Genomic DNA, 23,836 nt, shown 5'->3' with positions numbered 1-23,836 from the left:
CTAATAAAAGCTATATATGACAAGACCCACAGCTAATAACATACTCAACATGAAAAGATGAAAGCTTTTCCTCTAAGATCAAGAACAAAATAAGGATGCCCACTCTTGCCAATTCTATTCAACACAGTATTGTAAGTCCTAACAAGAGCAATTTGGTAGGAAAAATAAATAAAAAGCACTCAAATCAGAAAGAAGTAAAACTGTCAGTATTTACAGATTACATGATAGTATATATAGAACCTTATAGGCTTAACAATAATAAAACCCTATTAGAACTAGTAAGTTCAGTAGAGTACAGTAATAACAACAGTGTGGTATTGATCTAAAAACAGATAGATAGTTCACTAGAACAGAATAGAGCCCAGAAATAAAATCACACAAATTTGGTCCATTAATGTACAACAAAGGAGTGAGGAGTATAAAATGGGCAAAGGACAGTCTCTTCAAAAAATGGTGTTGGGAAAACTGGACAGCTACAGGCTTCTGTATAACAAAGGAAAACAACATAAAGGTCACCTCCTGGAGAAAATATTTGCAAATCATGTATCTGATAATAGGTTAATATCCAAAATACAATCTTCCATAAAGAACTCATACAACTCAATAGCCAAAAACAAAACAAAACAAAACACCGATCTGCTTAAAAAATAGGCAGAGGATCTGAACATTTTTCCAAAGAAAATATACAAATGGACAACAGGCCCATGAAAAGGTGCTCAACATCACTAGTCACCAGAAAAATACATAACAAAACAACAATGAGGTATCACCTCACACCTGTTAGAATGGCTATCATCAAGAAGACAAGAGATAACAAGTGTTGGTGAGGACGTAGAGAAAAGGGAATCCTTGCATACTGTTGATGGGAGTATAAACTGGTATGGCTATTGTTGAAAACAGTATGTAAGTTCCTCAAAAAGTTAAATTAAAAATAGCACAAAAAAGAAGGAAATCTTGCCATCTGTAACAACATGGGTTGACTTTGAGGGCATTATGCTAAGTGAAATAAATCAAAGAGAAAGATAAATAACGTATGACTTCCACTTATATGTGGAATCTAAACAAACAAACGAAACCAAACTCAGAACAGATTCCTGGCTGCCAGAGGAGGGTGGTGAGGAGTGGGGAAATTGGGTGAAGGGCGTCAAAAGGTACAAACTTCCAGTTATAAAATAAATAAGTCCTGCAGGGGTAATGTATAGCATGGTGACTATAGTTAATAATACCGAATTATATTTGAAAGTTGCTAACAGAATAGATCTTATAAGTCTGCACTGCAAGAAAGACAATTTGTAACTGTGTGGCACTAGACTTATCATGGTGATCATTTCACAATACAAATATTGAATCATTATAAACACTGAATCATTATGTTGTACATCTGAAAACTAACATGTTGTATGTTAATTATATCTCAATTAAAAAAAAGAGTTAACCTGCCTATCTGTGTAAGGAAAGAAGAGGATTATACAATACCTAAACATCCTCTGTTGAAATTTTTTTTTTGGTAATTTTCTCCTTAATTAAGTATGCTTAATTGCTCTTTTCATATATTTCCATGAAATACTAGGGAAAAATTTGTCAAGGGTCCCAGATAAAGCATAAGAAAATTTATGACTAGATATACTCGTGGGCCTTTAACTTCTGTCCCAAAGTAATAAAAGGAGTCAGACATCACTAGTGGTCAGCTAAATGTCCTTCAGAAGTGTTTCCCATATATTACCAATAAAACCTATTTTGTTCTTACTCATGGACTAGGCTAAATACCAGTTGCTGAATTCGTATGACTACTCAGCCATTTAAAGCATCTCATCTTCAGACAGAGGTTTGAAACAACCATGGTAATACCTGGCAGTATATTAAACAGGGAATAAAGGAAGGATGAAAACTGGTCACTAGCTTTGTGCCTAAAATTTCTACAATTTAATTGCAATGAAATTTTGGCAGATGCTAAGACAGTAAACTTCATATGTGGGTTTGGAGTATAGGACAGTTTTTCAGGTATCACAAAGAATAAGACTAGAAAAGTGGAGATGAGAATGGCAAGTATTCCTCATTGAAGAATGAATATAATTAAAGGTATTACTAGTGTATCTGGGGAGAAATGAATAGTTCAGTTGCAATTTGTTACAAGGCATCTAGTTAAGATTGAAAAGCTAGTTTGGGGTCATATACTATAAAGGTGTTTAATGTTCATTCTGTAGTCAAATTTAGAAACCAGTGGCGGTTTCATACAGATGAGTAAAATCATCAGAGGAACACATCAAGAGGAACATAAGAATGCTTAAAGTGGAATGGATCAGAATAAGGAGGGTTCTGGGGTGCCTGGGTGGCTCAGTTGTTAAGCATCTGCCTTCTGCTCAGGTCATGATCCCAGGGTCCTGGGACTGAGCCCCACATTGGGCTCCCTTCTCCACGGAAGCCTGCTTCTCCCTCTCCCATACCCCCTGCTGTGTTCCCTCTCTCACTGTGTCTATCTCTGTGAAAAAATAAATAAAATCTTAAAAAAAAAGAAGAAGAAGGAGGGTCTCAAGTCGGACCAGTTAAAAATGTTAAAAAGAACTCAGATTAAAGGTAGTAAGTACTGGTTTATGAGGTGGAAATAGAGAAGGAGACATACTGGAAGTAAAACTCAAAGAACATAGCAACTCCTTGGCTGCAGGACACTGAGAAGTCATCAAAAATGTTTAAGAATTATAGGAGGTCAGGACTAGACATACATATTTGAGTCATCTGCAGAGAGACTAAAACTGAAATCACCATAGTGAATGTTCAGTCAGGTAAAGAAGTAGTAGAACATCCTGGTTTCTCACCCTATCAAGACTTTGGGAAGGATGCAACAATTTTAGAGGTCACTGGTTCCTCTGATAGGGCAAACAACAGAGATAGAGGAGAAGCTAGATGCTAGGCACAACTAAGGCAATGGTTCTCACCTGGGGGTGATTCCCCTAGGCCCAGGGAAGACATCTGACAAGGTACCTAGATGCTTTTGGTTGTCACATGGGGGTGGGGGAAAGGGTGCTACTAGCATCCAGTCGGGGAGAGGTTACGGTTCCTGTTCAGCATTTTACAATGCGCAGCCTACCCCTGACACAGACTTATCCAAGCCCAAAATGTTAATAGTGTTAAACCAGAGAAACCCTGGTTTAAGATGTAAATGGGTAGTGGGAAATTAAGACAAGAAGGAATAACAGAGACCACAGAGATGGCAGGAGACCTCCACAATAAATCTGCTTAATACAAGAGAATTAACAGAGATGAGTTTGCTTTGGTAATAAGAGAGATCTTTTCCTGAGGCTGAAGAGAAGAATGGCAAAAGCCAGGGTTTCTTAGTAAAAAGACAAGACGTTGAAAGTTTGTTGAAATTTTTTGTTTTAGTCCCAGTTCTTATTTGGACAAGATACTTGAACCACCTGAGCTCTAGTTTATGCACATAGACTAATACTCAAAAATCTCTTCTAGCACTGATATTCCATAACCTCTCTTCTCAACAGAAGGTAACACTGCTGATAGTGAGGGAGCAATGGCGGAAAATATTAAGAATGGGAACAGTTTGTTGTGAAGAGAACAAGCCACACAATCCTACTCCTTCTTAAGCTTTCATTTCAACATTTTAGTTTCTGTTACTTTCTAGGCATTAGAAATAGAGTAGACATGTCACTTTTACCTATGGCACAAACTGCAACAGTATGACATATACTAGATGTTTTGCTGCTTATTTTACCCTTTTGGAAATTTTCTTATTCTTTCAAACTTTATTTTGGGTCAGTCAAAATTATAAAGAGCTTTCATAAGTTAGAAACAAAGATTATAGTTAAGCCAAATATTTAAGAAATTCTGTGGCACTATTCTTTCCGTCGTAAAGGAGATGGGCAACACTTTTGTTATTAAAACAAAAACCAGTAAAATAAAAAATTAATGTTGGATATCAGAAAAGGCACTTTTTAAAAAGATTTTATTTATTTGAAAGAGAAACAGAGAAAAGTGCACACAAGAGAACAAGCAGGGGAACAGAGGCAGAGGGAGAAGCAGACTCCCCGCTGAGCAGGGAGCCCGATGCGCGACTTGATCCCAGGACCCTGGGACCATGACCTGAGCCGAAGGCAGATGCTTAACCGATGGAGCCACCCAGATGCCCCAGAAAAGGCACTTTTTAATATGATTCTTATGAATAACAAAATACCCAAATTCAACATATTGTTTATGACAATAATTATTAGTACATTATCTAAGAAAATTACAAATTCTAAGAAAACACAAGGACCAAATCAGTATGCTCCTTATGGTGAAATGTTACATATTCCTAAGTGTGGCCAAACACTTAGGAATAGTAAAAGTTGTCCTCTGAAGTACTTCCAAGGAAAAAAGAAAGGAAGGAAGGAAGAGAGGAAAGACGGAAGAGAGGAAGGGAGGGAAAAGGGAAGGATATATAAACATCTCCTTCACAGTAAGTTTCTGAGAATGACTCAAATGCCTAGAAGAACACCTGATATATCTAATGCATCCCAAACATCTATAATATTTGTTGAAAGAATGATCAATGTGTAGTTTGAGAGTAAGTGCACAAAAGACTCCATTAGGAAATCCCCCATAACAAATTCTAGAAGACAGCTTTATGACATGCTTTAAAATCAGGATAGCTGGCACATGCCAGCATTACAGAACTTACAATTAAACATAAGCATGGGAACTGATGGTAGAAGGGAGAGGGAAGATGTTGCTCACAAGTAACCTTTTTTTTTTAAATAGGCCAAAAAAATATTTTTTTTTATTAAATAGGCTTAGAGATCCAAAATCTCATTAAGTTAAGCCTTAAAATACCCTTTGTGCCACCTCCATATTCAATTTTAAATCCCTTCAAGATCTGTGAGGAAAAAATAACATCACTCTTACCTTCTGCACAGGTACTTGACATTCAGATTCTAACATTGCTGTGTCATTATCACCAGACTGATGAGTCACAGTTAGGCCATTCAAATGTTGTTCAGAATCACCTAGATGCACACATTTTTAGAACAGTATAATCAATATATTCATATTGTTTGTCCATAATTTGACCTTTTCTCCCTTCCTGCCCCCGCCCCCAGGTCAGAAACTATGAAAACAAAATGATTAATTTTTTGATGTTGTTTTAGCTTTGGAATATTCTTAGTTGAGGAACTGTTAAACTGTAAAATAAACATTTTTCACTTGAAATTTATGTCCTCTTGTTTTGTCTACATTAAGAATAGTTCACACTGTGGTTCACCCACCAAAATCTGTTTCATCTGTCCCCATGGTATAGCAGTCCTCTACTGCGCAAAGTGACCTCAGCTCCAGAGATGGGTTTTCATTAGACTACCCCAACACCCGTAAGTCATTTAGGAAAGAGCAGGCCTAAGCCAATGCAGGGCTCTTAGGTAAAGATACTTCTTGGTGAAATTGAAAACAAAATACAAAGAATGGAAGAACTAAGACATTAAATATCTACAATAGCTAATGAGGAGAAAAGAGTATAAAATGTAAAAGGTTGGCTTGACTCGGGGGTGAAGAGAACAAACTATGCAATCCTATTAGCTGTTAAACTTTCATACCAATATTTCATTTATTATTGGTAAAGATAACTACAGAAAAAGAGCTTAAGCCTTGGTTAAACCATGCCTAAATGACTGACCTACCTTTGGACTAGTGATTGTATATGCTAACAAAATAACTTACATCGTTCAAGCCATCTTGAACTGACTTTTCTGTCATACGCAACCATGAACATCCTGATACATGAACTTACTTGGGTCATTTCTCTTTCAATTCTCCCTAATTCTTTTCTACAGGTCCTAACAAGTAGCAAAAGGACAGAGGAGACAAATGAAAACTAAGCTGCTATCTCTGTTAACTATTCAAGCTCAGAGAAATCTAGCCACTTACATATTGTAGGAACTTAGATTTAAGCTTCTACTACCCATCAATCCCTTGACTGATTCTCTGGTCAAATCCTACTAGTCAAAGTTGAAGCTTGATGAAGAGAGGAACATTAAGGAATGGGAGTGAGCGAAGAAGGGTGAGAGAAAAGTTACAATGGAGGCATGAGTGAAAGAACAAAGATTAAATTTGTATGTCCCTACATAGCCCAAATGTACTTACGTTTTCTCAGTTCAACAAGGAATGGAAAAATAGGGAGTTAAGCTTTAACTTTAGAACTACATCCCTTTTGTGCTTCAGGCCAGATATTATTTAAGAAGGAGAAAGAGCATGTATGTCAAGAGAAGTAAATTCTAAATGACTCTCAGTTTGCTGAGCTAAGTGGTGCAGTGCTATTATCAAGAGTTAAAGAGGAATAGCATGGCCGCCACCTGGTCACAGGCTCCATGCCTGCTCCACGCAGACATGGCAAAAATGTCCAGCCCTACTGAGACTGAGCAGTGCATCGACTTTCTGATTACTGTTTTCCAGAAGTGTGCTGGATATAAGGGTTATAACTGCACTCTCCAAGAAAGAGTTCCTAACCTTCATGAACACAGACCTGGCTGCCTTCACAAAGAACCAGAAGGACCCTGGCATCCTTCACTGCATGATGGAAAAAATGGACCTCAACTCTGATTGGCCAGCTAGATTTCCAGGAATTTCTCAATCTTACTGGTGGCATGGCCACAGCTTGCCATGACTCCTTTACAAGGTCTAACCATTCCTGGGAAGTGAATCTGAGGGGCTCTTGAGCCTGGCCTCCAGACCACCCCTTTCCTTCAAAGCAGCCTCCCAGTCATCATCTCCTCCTCACATCCTACACATACCCTCAGCCCATTGTCCACTGCCGCATGCAGGCCAGTCCTGCTGGTAGTTAATAAAGCAACAGTGTTTTCTAAAGCAAAAGAGAATTAAAGAGGAAAGATTAAAATGTGGGGATTAAAATAGGGAAATTCAGTTTTGGCATGCTGTGTTTGACATGCCTATGTGATGTTTAAGAAAAGATGTTCAGTAGAGTTGTATAAATATGCATGGGGCCTGGATGCTTGATTTGTAAAAATGAGACTAGGAGTCACAGACACCAAGATCACTCAGGCAGAATGTATAGATCCAACCTTTATAGTAAGTAGAAAATAATCAATGTATGGCAGACCTGGGTAAATGGGAAGGCTGTTCCAAGCCTACAAGCCTACTGCTATAAAGTTGAGGGGATCACTATGAGCTTAGTAAACCTAGGCTTTGGAACATGGCTAGAATATCATGAAGTAAAAAGATAAAGGCTTAATGATGCAACTTAGATTATTTTCAGCATTTAAAGATAGGCAGATACAGAGATATCTGTAAGGAACATTCGAAGAGATGGGATGGTGAAGAAAATAGTGTCACAGGAGCCTAAGTATGTCAAGGGTCCAACTCTCTGAAAAACATTTTCATGGGGATGACCCTTTGGTACTGCAAAACACTACAAAACTTCTCTTTCCTCAGACTTCTGTTTTTTGACCTGCACCAGTATCTAGGCCATATTCTCTGAGCCACTGAAGCTTGTTATAAATAATCCTTTGTTATTAAAATCTAGCATATATTCATCTTTTGCAGACCCGCTCATTCTACCCTTGTAATTTTTTTCAACCTTTCACTTTTCTTTCTTTCCATTACTTCATTTTTTTTCCCCTACTACTGGAAAAGCCCAATTGGTCTCTTCTTTCTCTGGTCCTTATGGCCCATTCTTCCAACTGGCCTATATAATATTGACAGATTAATTACCTTGAAGCTCATACCCTTTGCTCAAAAAAAAAAACCTTCACTGGCTCCCCAATGACTATACCATTATCATTAAGTCCAAAGTCTACAGATATCAAGGTTCTTTATGATCTGAACCTGGTCTACCTTTCCAAATTCATTCCCCCATATTCCTATTTATCCAACCAAAGCTTTAATCACATCCAATTATTGATTGCCTAAATACCTTCATGCATGTTGTTTCCTCCATCCAAAATGCCTTTCAGTCCTAGATATACATAGATAAGTCTTACTTCTTCCTCCAAAATCCAGCTCAAATGATACTTAATCTGTAAAATACACATCTGCCAAAGAGATCAGGTAATTTTGCCTTCCTCACCTCTTTAAATTTTGATTTCTTTTAGGGAACATTATTTTTATTTTGTATACCAGCTGTTTATTTCTCCTACTAGATGGCAAACTCTTTGATTTGCCTTTTCATTTGCCATGTTAATTCACAATCATATGATAGCATAAGTATTTGTTTTTTAAAAATTCTTAATATAATTGAGGGAAGATTTATAAGCTGGGAAATGAATTTGGGAAATGGGTAAGTTATAAGGATAAGGCTAGTAATCCTTTGTAACTTAAAACTTCAACTTATTTTAAGGAAAAAAATGAGGCATTTTCCAGTTCATGCAGAGATGATGGCAGTAGTTTTGAAAAAACTGGTAAAACTCAATTCAATTTCTTAAAGCTTTTATGTACTAACATTTTGTCAAACGTTTTTGTATTAAGAAACCTAAGTGAAAAAATCTTTTATTGTTTGAAAGATTTAACTAAACATTTATTTCCATCAAGATTAAACTCCAGAAAAGTAAACTTCTATATACATGTTAGTTTACACACATTTGCAGTCTCCCTTGGGCACAGTGCCACCTACAGTTGGCACATGCAAACCACTTGGTTCTGGAAAATTTGGTAAGTGCAATAGGATAGCCACTCTAGCATCATCCAAGCATTCCTTTTATACAATATTCACACAAATTCCTTTTACTAACAATCACATATAAACCAAAATTTAATACAATAAACTTACCGCAACTGAAGACTTAGATATTGAAAGCCTGATTTTCATAGATAGGATGTTTTCTTAAAATAGGAACAAAAGACCATCTTGACTGCATTCTTTGTTTTCTACTGTCTAGTTCTTCAGGGCTATCCCTACCAATCTTCTATGAATTTACTATAATGAAAATAACACCTTTCTCAACTCTGGCTCTTTCTGAGCAACTTTTAAAAATGTCCATATCTCTTTGATTCAAAAACTCAAACATAATGAAATAATGTCTCCCCCTCTTACCAAAAGACCCCCCCAGCCTCCCCCAAGAAAACTATCTTCCTGTTAAAGCCACAGCTATCTTCTCCACCAATAAACTTCTTGAAAAACTGGTTTACAGATTCCATTACCTCTCAACTTATAAAAATTTGGCTTCTACCCCAATCACAATGGCCACTAAAAAGCCTTTTGCAAAAGCAAAAAATCTCACACTGCCAATTTTAATCCTCTCTCCTCATTCCTCATCTTACTTTAATGCATTGCAATATACTCTTGTGGTACTTGTATAACCTTGTGATTTGATGACATCATCTTTTAACTTAATTTTTTCTATTTTTACTGAGGAAGTTTTGTTTCCTAGAATTTTGTCCTTGACCTTTCTCTTCCTGCTCTATACATTTTCCTGGGTGTTTTCATTCATTCTGTTTCAAGTAGCTTCTATATACTGGCAATTCCTAAATTATAGTTCTCATCATACCCTCTTAGTTCTAGAAACCTATTTATAATTTTCTATTGTTGTCTATTTCCAATTTGTAGTTGTCTATTTCCAATTAGATACTCCAGTACCTCAAACATGTCCAAAGTGAGCACTGCCTCTTAATGGCAGTCCAACTATTGGATGATACCTTGGCAAGACATTCATTCTAACAAAGCCTAACAACTGCACCACAAAAATATTCTTCTAATTTATCCACATCCTTTCCATACTTACTGCCTTAGTTATGGTTCTTATAATTTCTTTCCTAGACTATAGCACTCAGCTTCTTTACTTGGTCCCAACTGTACCAGAGCATCTTCATCTTAATCTGCCCCCTTTACAGTTAAGCAGTAATCACTTCCTCACATAAAATCTGATTTTGTTATGCTCCTGTTTGAAGCTACTTGTATACAAATTAAAGACCTAAATGGAACACTTGTAGTCGAGGTAATTCATGACCTAGAATTACTAGATCTTCAGTTATGCTCCTGCATAATTTGAAAACCTTTTTCCACAAAAGGAAATATTTCATACTTTGGATCTTTGTTTATTTTTATTCTTGGGATGCCCTCCAGTGTTGCTCTGGGAAGAGCTAAAACTTGAGTTAAATACAATATGAAATACTCAAACACAGAATTGTAGGGAGCTATCACTGGAAGCAAAGAGGAGGCCCAAAACTTCTCTGTTCTTCCTAATCTGTGCTGTAGTAAAACAATTTAGAAATTTCTTCTGCTTCAGAAAACCCCTGCCATTGGAAGGCCAAATACAAACCAGTGAGCAGCCTAGTGGGAAGGAGAAATGGGTAAGGAATATTCACACCTGCCTCTAGGCTAGACCTGAACAGTATCGCAAGGTTCAGGCACCCCTAGGCTAGGCTCATCAGTATCAGAGAATTATCCTTTGTGCCATACACTAGCAGGAGAATCAGGATGAGATAGACTTCTGACAAGACTAACAGACAGGATATTTAGTCAAATGAATCTAACAATATAAAAATTTAGCCAGATTTGGAAGATGTTTTGGTAAATGGGAACCACTGCCAGGCAAGTATTTCTAGCCCAAGTTTCCGTAGCTATAAACTGTTTCTCATGTATATAACTTAAATTTCTCTACCTATAAAATCTCTATCTTTTCCATATTCCATCCTACCTTTCCAACTCAAATAGGCATCATGGAAATTAGAGCAACATTTCCCAAATCTGTTCAGAACTTAGTGTGGACTCTGGTAGTGAAAGGTTTTAATATATGGTCTATGCCAATGTATATAACCTACCTGAAAGTAAGTTGCATGTGAACCCCACATATAATTTTCTTATTCAAATGTAATGAATGGGAAGTAATCAGAGGGAGACAAACCATGAGAGACTCTTAACTACAGGAAACAAACTGAGGGTTGCTGGAGGGGCGGTGGGTGGGGGATGGGGTAATTGGGTGATGGGCATTAGGGAGGGCACGTGAGGTGATGGATGAGTACTGGGTGTTATACGCAACTGATGAATTATCTGAAACTAATGATGTACTATATGTTGGCTAACTGAATTCTAATAAAATTAAAAAAAAAAAAACAAATGTAATGAGTACCTTTAGGTATAAAGCAGATAATTTCTAACAATGTGCTTCAGTGATTATATCTAACCCGGAATTTACTAGTTATTTACCAGTCAATTTTTTTTACCTGAGGGAGGCAGAATTTGTAAAGGTGAAATGTTTTTCACACTCTGTAAATGTTCTACTTCTTGATGATTAAATGGTAACTGGTGGTGATTTGGTGGTGTTTCACATGAATATGAAGTCTGACAAACAAGGGTGGTTTTTGCAGATGCTTTATCTTGCATAGAAGACTGTATCTATTAAGACAAAGATAAATAAAATTGTGTTTCAGAGTTTTAACCACAAAAGAGGTTTAACTAAAAAAAATAGAAACATCAGAGGAAAAATGTAATACTATCTTCAAAAAATGGTATTACTTGAGTCATATAAACTTAAAAGGTATAATTATCCCATTCCTACAGATGAGAAAACCAAGATGTGGAAAGATTAAATGACTTGGCCATCCTATAGTTTTAAGTAGAGTTAGCCAAAGCCTATAATCTTAGTCAATAATACATACAGACTTACGCATGTTATCAAATAGTGCTGCTTATTTTCAAATGTTTTCCTGTGAGCTATGGAAAATAAAAACTGAGCTTTTATATCAAATCTAGGGACTGATCCACTTTATTTTACCCCCTTTTCATTACTGAATTATAGGCATAATGGGAAGCGTGGGTAAAAAAATCATGATAGTTGACCTGTAAGACTATCAACAAATTCTGATTAATTTATTAAGTAAAAACTGTATTATAATAGCTAACATTTATTTAATGCTTATCATGTGTGAGGCACCAGGCTAAACCCTTTATATAGTTCTTCAATTCTCACAATGATCTCATGAGTTTGGTATAACTTTCACCCCCATATGAAGTGTGCAACAGGACTTAGATATAATAAAAGCAACTTACCTAGAATCTTACATCTATTCAGTTGTAAGCTACGTTATAGTACCAAAGCCCAGGTACCTTACCTACTAAGCTTTAAGTTGTAGATAGTACAGAGATGAGTAAGATAGTCTTTCTCCCCCATCTAACAAAGGAGTTAGAGTGAATGAGTAGATAAGGCAAGTGTATGAATACCTATCTATGCTAGCTTGAATAAAACTAATGCCATAAGAATGTTTATCCCAACAATAATACAGACCCAAGCTCAAAACTTAAAGTCAAATGCTGAGGTTTAAATCAGCAAAAAATCACTTTTTGAAACACAAATATATGCATTTATTCATACTCCTAAAAATATTTCTCTCTTTGATTATCAAAGGGCATTTTGTTCCTCAATGAGGGACACTGAAAAAATTCTCGCCAAAAACAGATTATTATGACAGCATTCTATATGCCATATATGGTATGCTTTCAAAATTCATTGATATAATTTTGATTCCTCTAATACCTATGGCAACAGATTATCTGTATTTTGTTCTCACTCAAAGCCTTCAAGAACTCACTCTTGCCTACCATATTAGTTACCACTTCACCTAAGTGTTCAAAGCCCTCCCTATTATATTTCCCAAGCCAACTAATCTCTTACAAATACCCTATGTTGCCATATTTCCCAGAACACCTCCCGTGCTTTTTTGCTTCTCTTCATGCTACTACCTCTGTTTTAAAAAAATAAGTCCTTAGGCACCTGGGTGGCTCAGTTGGTTAAGCGACTGCCTTCAGCTCAGGTCATGATCCCAGGGTCCTGGGATCGAGTCCCACATCAGGCTCCCCCCGCTCTGTGGGGAGCCTGCTTCTCCCTCTGCCTCTGCCTGCCACTCCCCCTGCTTATGCTCTCTCTCTCTCTGTCAAATAAATAAATAAAACCTTTAAAAATAAATAAATAAAAATAAAAAAAAGTAAGTCCTTAATCTGTGTCAATGTACTATTTCTTCCTTTTCCCTGTGGTTTAAAACCTGTTGTAAGTACTCTCTCCTTCAGGCAGTATGTATGTTCCTTCTTCATCTTCTCAATAAATTATGAATATAGATTATAGCACTAATCATGCAACCCCTTAAACATGTGATTTTATTTCTTCTCACAACTGAGAGCTCCCTCAAGACAGGTATTTATGTTGTACACCACTAACCTAGTTACATGGTGTTAAATAGTTTATAAATTTAATAAAGGTATATACCTGTAATTCTATATTTGAGAAGGGTACAGAGGATTAAAAATTTAATGAGAATGACAACCTGAATTAGTAACAGGTAAAATTACTTCTATCCTTTTCAAAGCATGTCAACTACAAATCATAGATGTGCTAAAATAGCTGGTAATTAAAAGCTTTATCTTAAACCCTAACTATCATTTTCCTACTACTTTTAGAAATTCCACCTTCCTGTACATAGCCTACATCCTACTGTGTGCATATAGGAAAAGCAAGGCCTTCTCTCTGTATTTAGACTCTCAAGACTAATTCCAAACTTCTATAATTTGTTCTACTAATCTGTATGATTTATAGAACAGTTATACCTTATTAGAAAAATGTAGCCAACTAGTTCCTGTATTCTATTTCCTTTAGGAAGAAATCTCTTTTTTTAAAGATTTTATTTATTTATTTGAGAGAGTGAGTGACAGAGCACGAGCAGGGAGAGGGAGAAGCAGACTCCCTGATGAGCCGGGGGGTGAGGGGGTTCGATCCTAGGGCTCTGGGGGTCATGGTCTGATCTGAAGGCAGATGCCCAACCAACTGAGCCACCCAGGCGCCCAAATCAAGACAAATTTTTAAGAATTTATTACTATACCAGTGAGTCATAGCATACATTTTAAAATTCTAAGGTAGAAAATGAAGAATTAACTTACCTTTACTTGTTCTTTAGGAGAATCATTCTGTTTTACTCCAGTAAATTTAGGAAACATTTCTGCAAATGTATATAAAGAAATATTTCAATATTTGTCAGCTTAAAAATTTACCATTTAAATTATAAATGATTTTCATGTTAGAAATAAAAGGGTCATTTCAAGAAAATACCTTTAATACCAACCTCTTAAATCAAGAAATTCTTATAGTTACCTGGTTTTTGACCTTTGAATCAGTCAAAATTCTAAAGGGATACTTGCTTTTTAAAAGGGATATTTTCTTTTCTACATAATGGAATAAATATCCAATCACAAATTTCAACTTGGATTATTTAGGCAAAAAGAACAGCATAGTAAAGAGTTTGAATAACAGTTTAAAAAGGAGCAAGTTATAAGACAGATAAGATTTTAAACAAATAGGATGAATTATGGTAAAATCTTTTATCAAGAAGCCATAAATATAGCCATAAAGGACTTAATTAATTAAGAATTTACTGTAAGAGAAGGGTATGTCACTTATCTGAGTCTCTTATAAAAAGTGAAGCTATTTGATTTCATGGCAAAGTCTGCTCTGCTTACTAAGCATTATAGGAAAGACCCCAAATAATCTAGCTATTTGGCAGCCTCAACAACGTAGCAACAGATGGTTTTTATACTACCTTCTTTACCTTTAGAAATACCTTTACAGCGGACACTGGTGGTAGGATAGATATAAAAAGAGATCTCTGACACGGTGCTCATATAGGTTCCTCTTTCTTTATCTTACAACTGATTCTGGTGCTATCCTCCCCAGTCATAAGCCTAGGTCAATGTGGTAAAGCACCAAACCGGCAGTTAATGCCTTGACCCATCTTTCCAGGTCAGCGTTCATGAGCCACCTGAGCATTATTTGCTTCAGGCTCCAGGGCACCATAGCTGGTTAACATCAAATCTTATTCAAACTTAAAACATTCTAATTTTAATAATTACCTTCTGCCTCCTGAAATGCCATCAGTTTCCACTGGATGTGTTACTGCTCTTTCCTCTCCTAAAATGTTTGATGCTGGACATTGTTAAAACTGCTAAATGCCACTCAATTAAGTGCTTTAATTTGAAGAATTCAATTATTTGAAATGACACGAACCATCTTAATGTCACTCCACTAAGTATTATTTAAGTGTTGGGGGTTAGGTGGAGAGGAAGAATACAGAGAGCAAAGGCTATAGCAAAGGCTATAGATCCAAGGAGCTTTCACATTTAGGGGATAAATTACGGTTTCGGCTTTGAACAAAAAAACCAGACTTCATTAATATGATCATATACTATATGCACATCTACACATCTATCTTAACTATTCAAATATGCAGCTAAACTACATTATTCTATGATTTATATAAACTCTTAAGTATAATAAAATATGACATACCTCTACCAAAAAAATTCAAGGGCCTTAGTTTTCTAATATATAAAAATAAAGCTCAGAATTTTAAAACTTAGCATCTCCAAGTCTGAAGACACTAGCAAAAGGCATCAAAAATTTTTTAATTGAGAAAACCAGGATGGTAACTAGACTTATTGTAGTCATTATTTTGCAATGTATACAAATGCTGAATACTATGTTATACACCTGAAACTATTAGACTATCGTATGTCAATTATACTGCAATAAAAAAAAAGTCAAAACCACCCAATACAGTATGTTTCATAAAAGTCTTACAGACTATGGATAGAAGAATAATGACAGACTAAAACTCAGCATTTTGGTTCTCATTCTACTCTTACATAGTTGACTTTCCAGGAACGTAGTTAAGTAAAACTGTTTATTTATGAGTTCCTGGACTTTGCAATTAAAAGACCAACATATGCATTTTCACTATCAAGCTTAAGATCTCATTTCAATTAGTGAAGAAGCCCCAGGTCTCACAAATATTAATGGAATTGAGCAGTATAATGGTAACATATATACTGTCAACTAATTCTCCAGGAACTGTGATAATATGCATACCTACCTTAAGAGCCTCAAATTGGATAATTTATGTGAACTACTAAATCAAAATGCATAATATATGTGAACTACTAAACAAACGCAAACAAAAAACTTATGCATGTTATGTAATAAGTTCTATTTTCACATCTTTCCCAAAACCTCAATATAAAACTCTGGAAAGTTTTCATTTTAAACTAAGGCAAAAAGTTTAATCATAGAATAAAAAAAGAGAGAGCTGGAATCAAATATTTGATGTTTAATACCAATCACCTATCAAAGCATTGAGATAAACGCTCCAGAGATAGCAAATATTATCAGCAAGACAGTATGGACTAAAAAACTTCAATAAGCTGAATATGAATACCATAGTGCAAAACCAGAATGTTATGCCATATAAGCAGAAAAAATTACTGAAAATTCTTAAATTAGAAAAATAAATCACACTTCTGTTACATAGCACAGGGTTTAGAAAGGTGAATGGAAGTCACTCCTGGGTTCTGCTACCTTATTTTATAAGAAAGAAAGAATGTCCAGAAATGATAAATGATTTGCCCAAACTTATCACCAAAGACATGTTCTATTGATTAAAAAAAAAAAACAAAAAAAACCAAGCAATTTGTTTTTGAACTAAAAAAATTTAATTTCTTTAAAGACTGCTTGGCAATTTCATTGAAGTATTTGGTACTTATTTTAATATAGAAGACCACCCAATTATTTTTTTTTAAGATTTTATTTATTTGAGAGAGAGAGCAGAGTGAGAGAGAGAGCATGAGTGTGGGCGGGGGCAGAAAGGGGGTGGAGGGAGAGGGAGAAGCAGACTCCTTGTTGAGCAGGGAGTCTGATGCTGTGGGTCTCGATCCCAGGACCCTGGGATCATGACCTGAACCCAAGGCAGAACACTTAACCAAATGAGCCACCCGGGTGCCCCAGAACAACCCAATTATAAACTGCTGTTCCTTTTACCAAAATCATAATAACTAGAGTTAAAAAGTGGAAACAAAAGGAAAAAACCCTAGACCAGTGGTTCTCAAATGTGGCAGCACATTAATGTACTGAGAAAACACTATTCTAGACAGATGGCCTATTCAGGAAGACCCATTTTGAACAGAAAAAAAAAATTTTTTTAAGATTTTATTTATTTGAGAGAGAGAATGAGATAGAGAGAGCACGAGAGGGAGGAGGGTCAGAGGGAGAAGCAGACTCCCCGCCGAGCAGGGAGCCCGATGCAGGACTCGATCCCGGGACTCCAGGATCATGACCCGAGCCGAAGGCAGTCACTTAACCAACTGAGCCACCCAGGCGCCCGAACAGAAAATTTTTAAATGCACAAGACAAAATTCATCAATAATTTTGAAGACTCAAAGGCTCAAGTATAGACCTCAATATATATAAGTTTTAATCAAGCCTGGGTCTTTGAATTTATCTTTCCGGTGCTTTTGCTCTGAAAACGCTTTAATTGATGAGGAAGTCATAAAGTTTAAAAAATCTGAATGATAAACTCTGATCACTTCTCTTAAATGGCAAAGATTATCCCCAACTGTCATTTCGTACTTCCTACATTCACTGACCCGTCCTCCCCCTAAAGCGTTAAAACAAAACCCAGACCTCAACCGAGGCCTTTTTGTCCTTTTTCCCCTGCATGAAAAAAATCATATCCTGTCACTTTTACAGAAAACCTAGGTTGTAGAACTAAAATGAGAAGTTGTTTTATTCCTGTTTGTAAGTCACCCATGAATAAGTAAGTTTTTTAAAAAAGAAAGTGTTAAAGAACTTCATAAATTTCATTCTCTGAAACTACACTGAAGCCAATAAAAGCAAAAAGTCTAACAAATGAAGTGACAAATTAACGTTGTCTTAATCAGGTAAAGAATTGATGCCATAACCAGTGAGTTTCTTTGCGTGTAAGTATTAAACAAATGAAATTATAAACATTCCTGAAAAATATTCTATTCTACACTAATCAAGTATTTGAACTTACATTTAGACAGTTCCTAAAGTTATTTCCTACAAGATTTCTATCAAAAGCACTACTACCAATGAACTGTTCCCATTTGTTTCTCAGTAATATTGACCACATGATTGAATCTATTGATTATATTCCTCCTGTTATAACACTCAAGATAGCCATAATTGTTGCGCATTAGAACACTCTCAACAGGTTATGTGTACGTACTAGGCAGAGCACAGCTAACAGCATGTAAGACGCATCTGGAATTCGTTTTATTGTCAAACCTCATTAACATCTTTGATCTGACATTTGGTGATATTTTGATGGTTATGAAAAATAATTTAGGAAAGCTTTGTATTTATACCAATGTTTAATAAATGTTCTTGACTAAACTGCACATGACAATTTCCATATACTGTTGTTGGTCAAGAAAATAATTTAAATGATAAAACCAAATTACAACAAATCTGCAATCAAGTACTGCTTCTACCCCAGATAACTCATTTATATTTTTCAAAGATTTGAGATTTCATTCCAACTCTATTTTGGAACTAATTTAATATCTTGTTTGAAATGTTAAAGAATTTTTAAGTCAAACTTTCCTTGGAAATCGCAACTCTGCCATTTTATTAACCCTATTTGATAAAGGAGAATTAAGTCTATTTTTCCAAAGTGCATAAAACAAGGTTTGAGAATACAGAGAAGATAATCATTTAAATAATGTAGAATGAACAACTGTAACACAATTTACAACACTTAAATGTTTTTCACAGATGTTACCTTTCAAACATTTTGCACACCCATTTCACACATCTGAAAAGAATGCAACTGCAGTAAAGACAGACCAACTCATAATACAGGATAACTGAAGAACCATATGACTCAATAATATTAGGGAATTAAGAAAAGTTAATATAGAGCTTTATCCTTGATAACCAAAATTACAAAAGATTATGACTTGGTCAAGAAAACTGCATACAGTCAAGCTGCTATAAAAATTCCAAAAGGCAGGTATTAAAAAATAGATTAAGAAAAAATTGCTAAAGGTCAATATCCTTCTATCAGGAAAGAATTTCTCACAAAAGCTTTCAGAGAAGTTTCCTCTATTAACATTTTGAAGAAATGAACTTGTATTTTTATCTCCTATCTTGAATAATCAAAAGCCTCATTAACCAGAGTTATGGTAATGAAGATTTTCCAACCGTAAGTTTCAGTTCTGGGCAAATCATAATAAACTCTAAAGCTACAAAATTTTATGTATATTTTCAGTTAATTTTTACTTACGTAACAGATGGAAGTTTTTGCTAATATTCCTAATTTTCACAAATTGTATTTTCTCAGTAAGTAATTCCATTTCCCTCCACCCTGAGACTTATACATACTTGGGATTTGTCATCTGCTCCTTGAGAATGTCATGTACATACTTAAGAATGGTAGATGCTTTACTTATTTTTACTAAAGTACTGCTACTGATATGGTCTGACAATTATTTTCATAATTTACAATCCTTTTATTTAGGGTTTTTGTTGTTCAAGTAAGAAATGTTCTTAGATTACACACTAAAAATTAAAAGCCTTACAGTATTTTGATGCATACAATTAAAGTTAATATTTAGGACAAGTTCCTATTGCTTCACTTACTAATTTATTTTGTTAAACAAGTAAAATAAACAAAAAAAAAATCCAAACAGAACTTAATGCTCATTTAAGGTAGGCATTGTGTTTGCAATTTATAACTGCACATTGTACATATAGTGTTTCTCGAATCAAGTACATAGTTGCAAAGTTTATAAAACAAAATTTTCAAAGAAAAATGCTAACCCATACTATCATGTTAGAAGACAAACTGACTTTAGCACCACAAACTTATACATTATCCATAAGTTCAAATATAAAAATATGTTGCTTTGACTTTTTAACAGTGTTTTCAAAAACAGTCCCTGTTATTGAAAAAGATGACATTAAACAAGAACACCAGTCATAAAATAAAAATTCAACACAAAGTGTTAAAAAAATTATAATTCTGAGGCCAAGTTATTCCACTAGAAAGTTATGAAAACATATATATTACGCCACTTTAAGAACACATAGTGGATGATAAACATCTTTCCTTCAAGCAATGTATTGGAAGAATCTATGAGAAATTGATAATTCAAAATAAAATTAAGGTATTTTTGAATACATCTATTGAAGCACTCTGTATAGAGTACTTTTCCACTAATGCTCAAGGCATTTATTGATCAGCAGCCAATACATAATTGGATAACTCAGTTTTATCCTACAAATAAAAGACAAAGTGCTCTAACTTATTAGGCCACAAATGCTTTATTAGATGAAATTACAAATGCTAATTACAATTTAAAATACTTTTCCAGCATTGTTTTATGCTTTAAAGTCAAATATAAGGAAATAATGTAGAATCAGAGCCTAAAAATAATTTAAAAATTTACTACGACAAATTCCAGCAAAAGGAAAAATTTTTTATTATAACAAAAATGTTTACCCCTATATACTTTAGAAATATAAAAACAAAATGCAACAATGAACACCACATAAATGCAAACTAAACAGAACCAAAAGTGAAACAGAATGTATTGCAAGCCAGCAGACCCTTACTACCAGACTAAAGTAAGAGGGATATTCTTACAAATGGTAAGAATCACTGATGTGACAATATTCTGTGTAGGATATTTTTTTAAAAGAGAACTAAATTTCATGACTAACAAAAAACAACTAATTTAAAATAAAGCAAAATTTTAGGCACAAAAGTGCCCGATATTCTGAATGTGCCTTTTGGTGGACAATAATGGGATGCCACTGCCAAGTCAGTATCCTTGGGGCAGTGATTACTTGTCAACTACATAACCATCAATAATAAAGAGCACAAAGAAAACATGACTGAATTAAGCTTGATACAGTTGATGCTAAACTACCCAAGGTAATATGGTACTTTAGCATAACTGAAAATCTCAATTTGAAGTACATTTTTCCAGAAATGGAAGATAATATTCTATAGTGAAGAAAATAAACATTTTCTGGGATGACTGGTTTCTTAATTCCACGTGATTATTCAATTTAGAATGTAGTGTCACAATAGGACATACTTTGCAACATTAGAGTTGGTCTGACAGATCATGGAGAGTAAAGTGAAAGATGTCCTCAAATATTTTTTAAATTTTATAAAAAAGTAAAGATCGGAATTTTATTATTTGTTATTTTCTCGTATTAAGATGTATTATATATTAAGAAACGATCTCCCACCTTTAGTAAACTTCTCAACATTACAAACCTGTAAGTCTTATACATATAATATGAAGTTTCATTTTACACAGTATCTCGTTTAAAGAAAATAGTAAGATTGTCAACATGCAATTAAATAATAAGCGTGGTGTCCAAACCATAGGTTCTGGGTAAGTGACAAACATTTCTTAAAAAATAGAAGTCTCAATAATACAAGAAAAAAATGTTCCCGCCAACAGAGGTAGACGTAAGGAGACAGCTAACCTGATTCAGAATCACTGCTGTCGGACGAGCCTGAATCGCTGCTACTGCTCTCGGTCTCCGATGAGCTGCCGCTGCTGCTGCTCTCGCTCAGCCGGGAACCACTTCCAACAGCCGGGGGGGGCTGAGCTTTCTCAGCTACAAAACGGGGAAGCACATTACACTGCCAGTAGAATTCAATAAGCACAGGAACATTTAAAACAAACAAACAAAACACATAAAAAACTGCCACCTACGTTTTGTTTGACATTTTCTAGAGTTTAATTGATTATTGACATCTAGTAACCGCTTTTCCAACTCCTGTTTTTTCTGTGAATGAAATTCTTCCTTGGACTTCGTTATTTTCTTACCTATGTGATTTAAGAGGGAAAGAATTATTACCAAAAACTAACGCAAATAGCAGACTGATTTCTACTGATAGAAATACGTACCATGAGGTTTTAGCGGTCTTTTTCGTAGACATGTGGCAACATACTTTTCTAGTTCTCTCAGTGTTGATGCTTTCAGTGTTTCAAAGTCTATCTCTACCTCGTCACGGTTGGAATTTCTCAGAGAAGTCTCTCTTGATTGTATTATATGAACAACTCGCCCAAGTTTTTCTCCAGGGAGTTTGTTTATATCCAAGCTTAGCTGCCTTTTCTCATCATAGTTCATAGGCTTAGCATTAGCCTCATCTTCAGGTTTCAGAGCAAACACCTGTTGTTTCCTCTTCTTTGGCTGACTAAACAAAAATTAAATTTAGTCAAATTTATGTTAGATAATATTATTATATGAATAAGGTATAAAAAGATACGTACTTGTTTTTGGACTTTCCCTTTAATTTCACTTGCTTAAACTTTTTTCTTGGATTTTCATCTCTGTTATTAGCCTTTTCTTTCTTCTTTTCCCTTTTAGACTTATTCTTTTTCTTTAGCTTACAGAGAGGGACTTGGGAGAGAACCTGTAGCTGTTGATGAACAGCTTTCAGCTAATAAAGAAAAAAATTCTTTAAACATTCATGGCTCTAAATAATGAAACACATTAGGAAAAAAATGAAGGGCACTCAAAAGTCAAGCCTATCCTTCTGAAATTTTCATATTACATTTCCTTTAAGTTTTTACTTCATTCCATAAATTCATTATTTTGAAGGACATACATTAAATCAGAAATACTATCATGTGCTCAACTCATAAACTTAGATATTCAACTAAAAACAGACCATGAAAATTAACATTTCCTGGTAATCTCAACTTTCTTTTTTTTTTTTTTTAAAGATTTCATTTATTTATTTGACAGAGAGAGCCAGCGAGAGAGGGAACACAAGCAGGGGGAGTAGGAGAGGGAGAAGCAGGTCTCCTGCTGAGCGGGGAGCCCGATGTAGGACTTGATCCCAGGACCCTGGGATCATGACCTAAGCCAAAGGCAGACGCTTAATGACTGAGCCACCCAGGTGCCCTAATCTTAACTTTCTAATTGTTTTTTTCAGGCTTGAGCTAGGAGCAGCTTAACATTTTATCACAAAAGGTAACAATGTTGAACAAAAACTCATCCATAAAATATCTTGGATTATGTCATATAAATCATTTCAGGGAGAATAAACTCACTGTGGTTAGAAAGATAACAGAATTTTAAGATACATAGATCTTTGGGTAAGAAAGACTATTAAACATTACAAATGTGCCAAGAAGTAAATAAAGCCACAGTTGTTAAGTGATCTAAATGTAACAGCTTTTAATCTACAAAAATGATTTTATAACAGATCTGCAGGAACAACTCATGACAATACAAAAATTTTATCAATACAATCTACTACCTGCTCCTGAAGCTTTGCAAGACGTTGAACTCGTTCATCTTCAGAATCATCAGAAGAGTTATCTTCAGAGGAAGCTTCACTACTGCTTTCTCTACCAAGGATTTTTGTGGTATCTGTTTTGACGGAGCAGACAGGCATACTCTCAACAGGTTCATCTGGGATTTTCGCAAAATGCATTTCAAAAACATCCTATAATGGAAGATTAGACCATAAAGATTTTCTGTATTTCCAACTTAATATAGCAAAAACACCCTTCAACAAAAGTGTCATATTTTGATAACTCTGTTTTTCATTGGGGTAATCACTACATAATATATACATCAAATCATTATGTTATATCCTTAAACTTATACAATGTTATATGTCCATTTTATCTCTATAAAACGAGGGTAGGGTGGGGGGGGGAATTTACCGAAGAAGAAACATAAGACTCATGCTTCCTTGCCTGCCAACCTTAGAACTTTTCTCCTCTCTTCCACATAAGATAGACCTCTCAAGTTGTATAGAGGACCTTCTTTCAAGGATCTCCTGCCCTATGATGCATCATTCCACTACCTCCCACTCCATTACATTCCACTCCACCCCTCTACTACATTCCACTCAAAAGTCCTAGAGCTTTACCTTCAGGAGGACATGGGCTCTAGTCAATCCTATCTCAGGTATCTACTATCCCCTCTTCACTAATATTTCCCCAATATCCTCTATGTGTAAGGCAGCCTTAAAAGATTTGCTACTAATATGTGCTCTACCTCAAAAAACAACCTACATTTTAAGAGTC

General features: G+C 35.2%; 1 protein-coding gene and 1 pseudogene across 5 annotated transcripts in view; one reads left to right on the top strand and one right to left on the bottom strand.

Annotated features, from left to right (window-relative positions):
• BRDT (bromodomain testis associated) overlaps positions 1 to 23,836 on the bottom strand; it is a 77,511-nt gene that overhangs the window by 25,961 nt on the left and 27,714 nt on the right. For all 5 annotated transcript variants that reach the window (XM_027602909.2, XM_027602768.2, XM_027602967.2 and 2 more), the window contains 8 exons: positions 23,059 to 23,247; positions 22,064 to 22,233; positions 21,698 to 21,987; positions 21,503 to 21,616; positions 21,270 to 21,404; positions 13,856 to 13,914; positions 11,152 to 11,323; positions 4,894 to 4,994 (listed from right to left, as the gene is read on the bottom strand). In XM_027602909.2, coding sequence (XP_027458710.1) covers positions 4,894 to 4,994; positions 11,152 to 11,323; positions 13,856 to 13,914; positions 21,270 to 21,404; positions 21,503 to 21,616; positions 21,698 to 21,987; positions 22,064 to 22,233; positions 23,059 to 23,247 — 1,230 coding nt within the window. The remainder of the gene's footprint in view (positions 1 to 4,893; positions 4,995 to 11,151; positions 11,324 to 13,855; positions 13,915 to 21,269; positions 21,405 to 21,502; positions 21,617 to 21,697; positions 21,988 to 22,063; positions 22,234 to 23,058; positions 23,248 to 23,836) is intronic.
• Positions 6,364 to 6,692, top strand: LOC113914830 (annotated as a pseudogene).

Source organism: Zalophus californianus, chromosome 4 (assembly GCF_009762305.2).
Source record: "Zalophus californianus isolate mZalCal1 chromosome 4, mZalCal1.pri.v2, whole genome shotgun sequence".
NCBI classification, from domain to species: domain Eukaryota; kingdom Metazoa; phylum Chordata; class Mammalia; order Carnivora; family Otariidae; genus Zalophus; species Zalophus californianus.
Note: the sequence above shows the minus strand (reverse complement) of the source record. Positions and strands in the feature narration are given on the sequence as shown.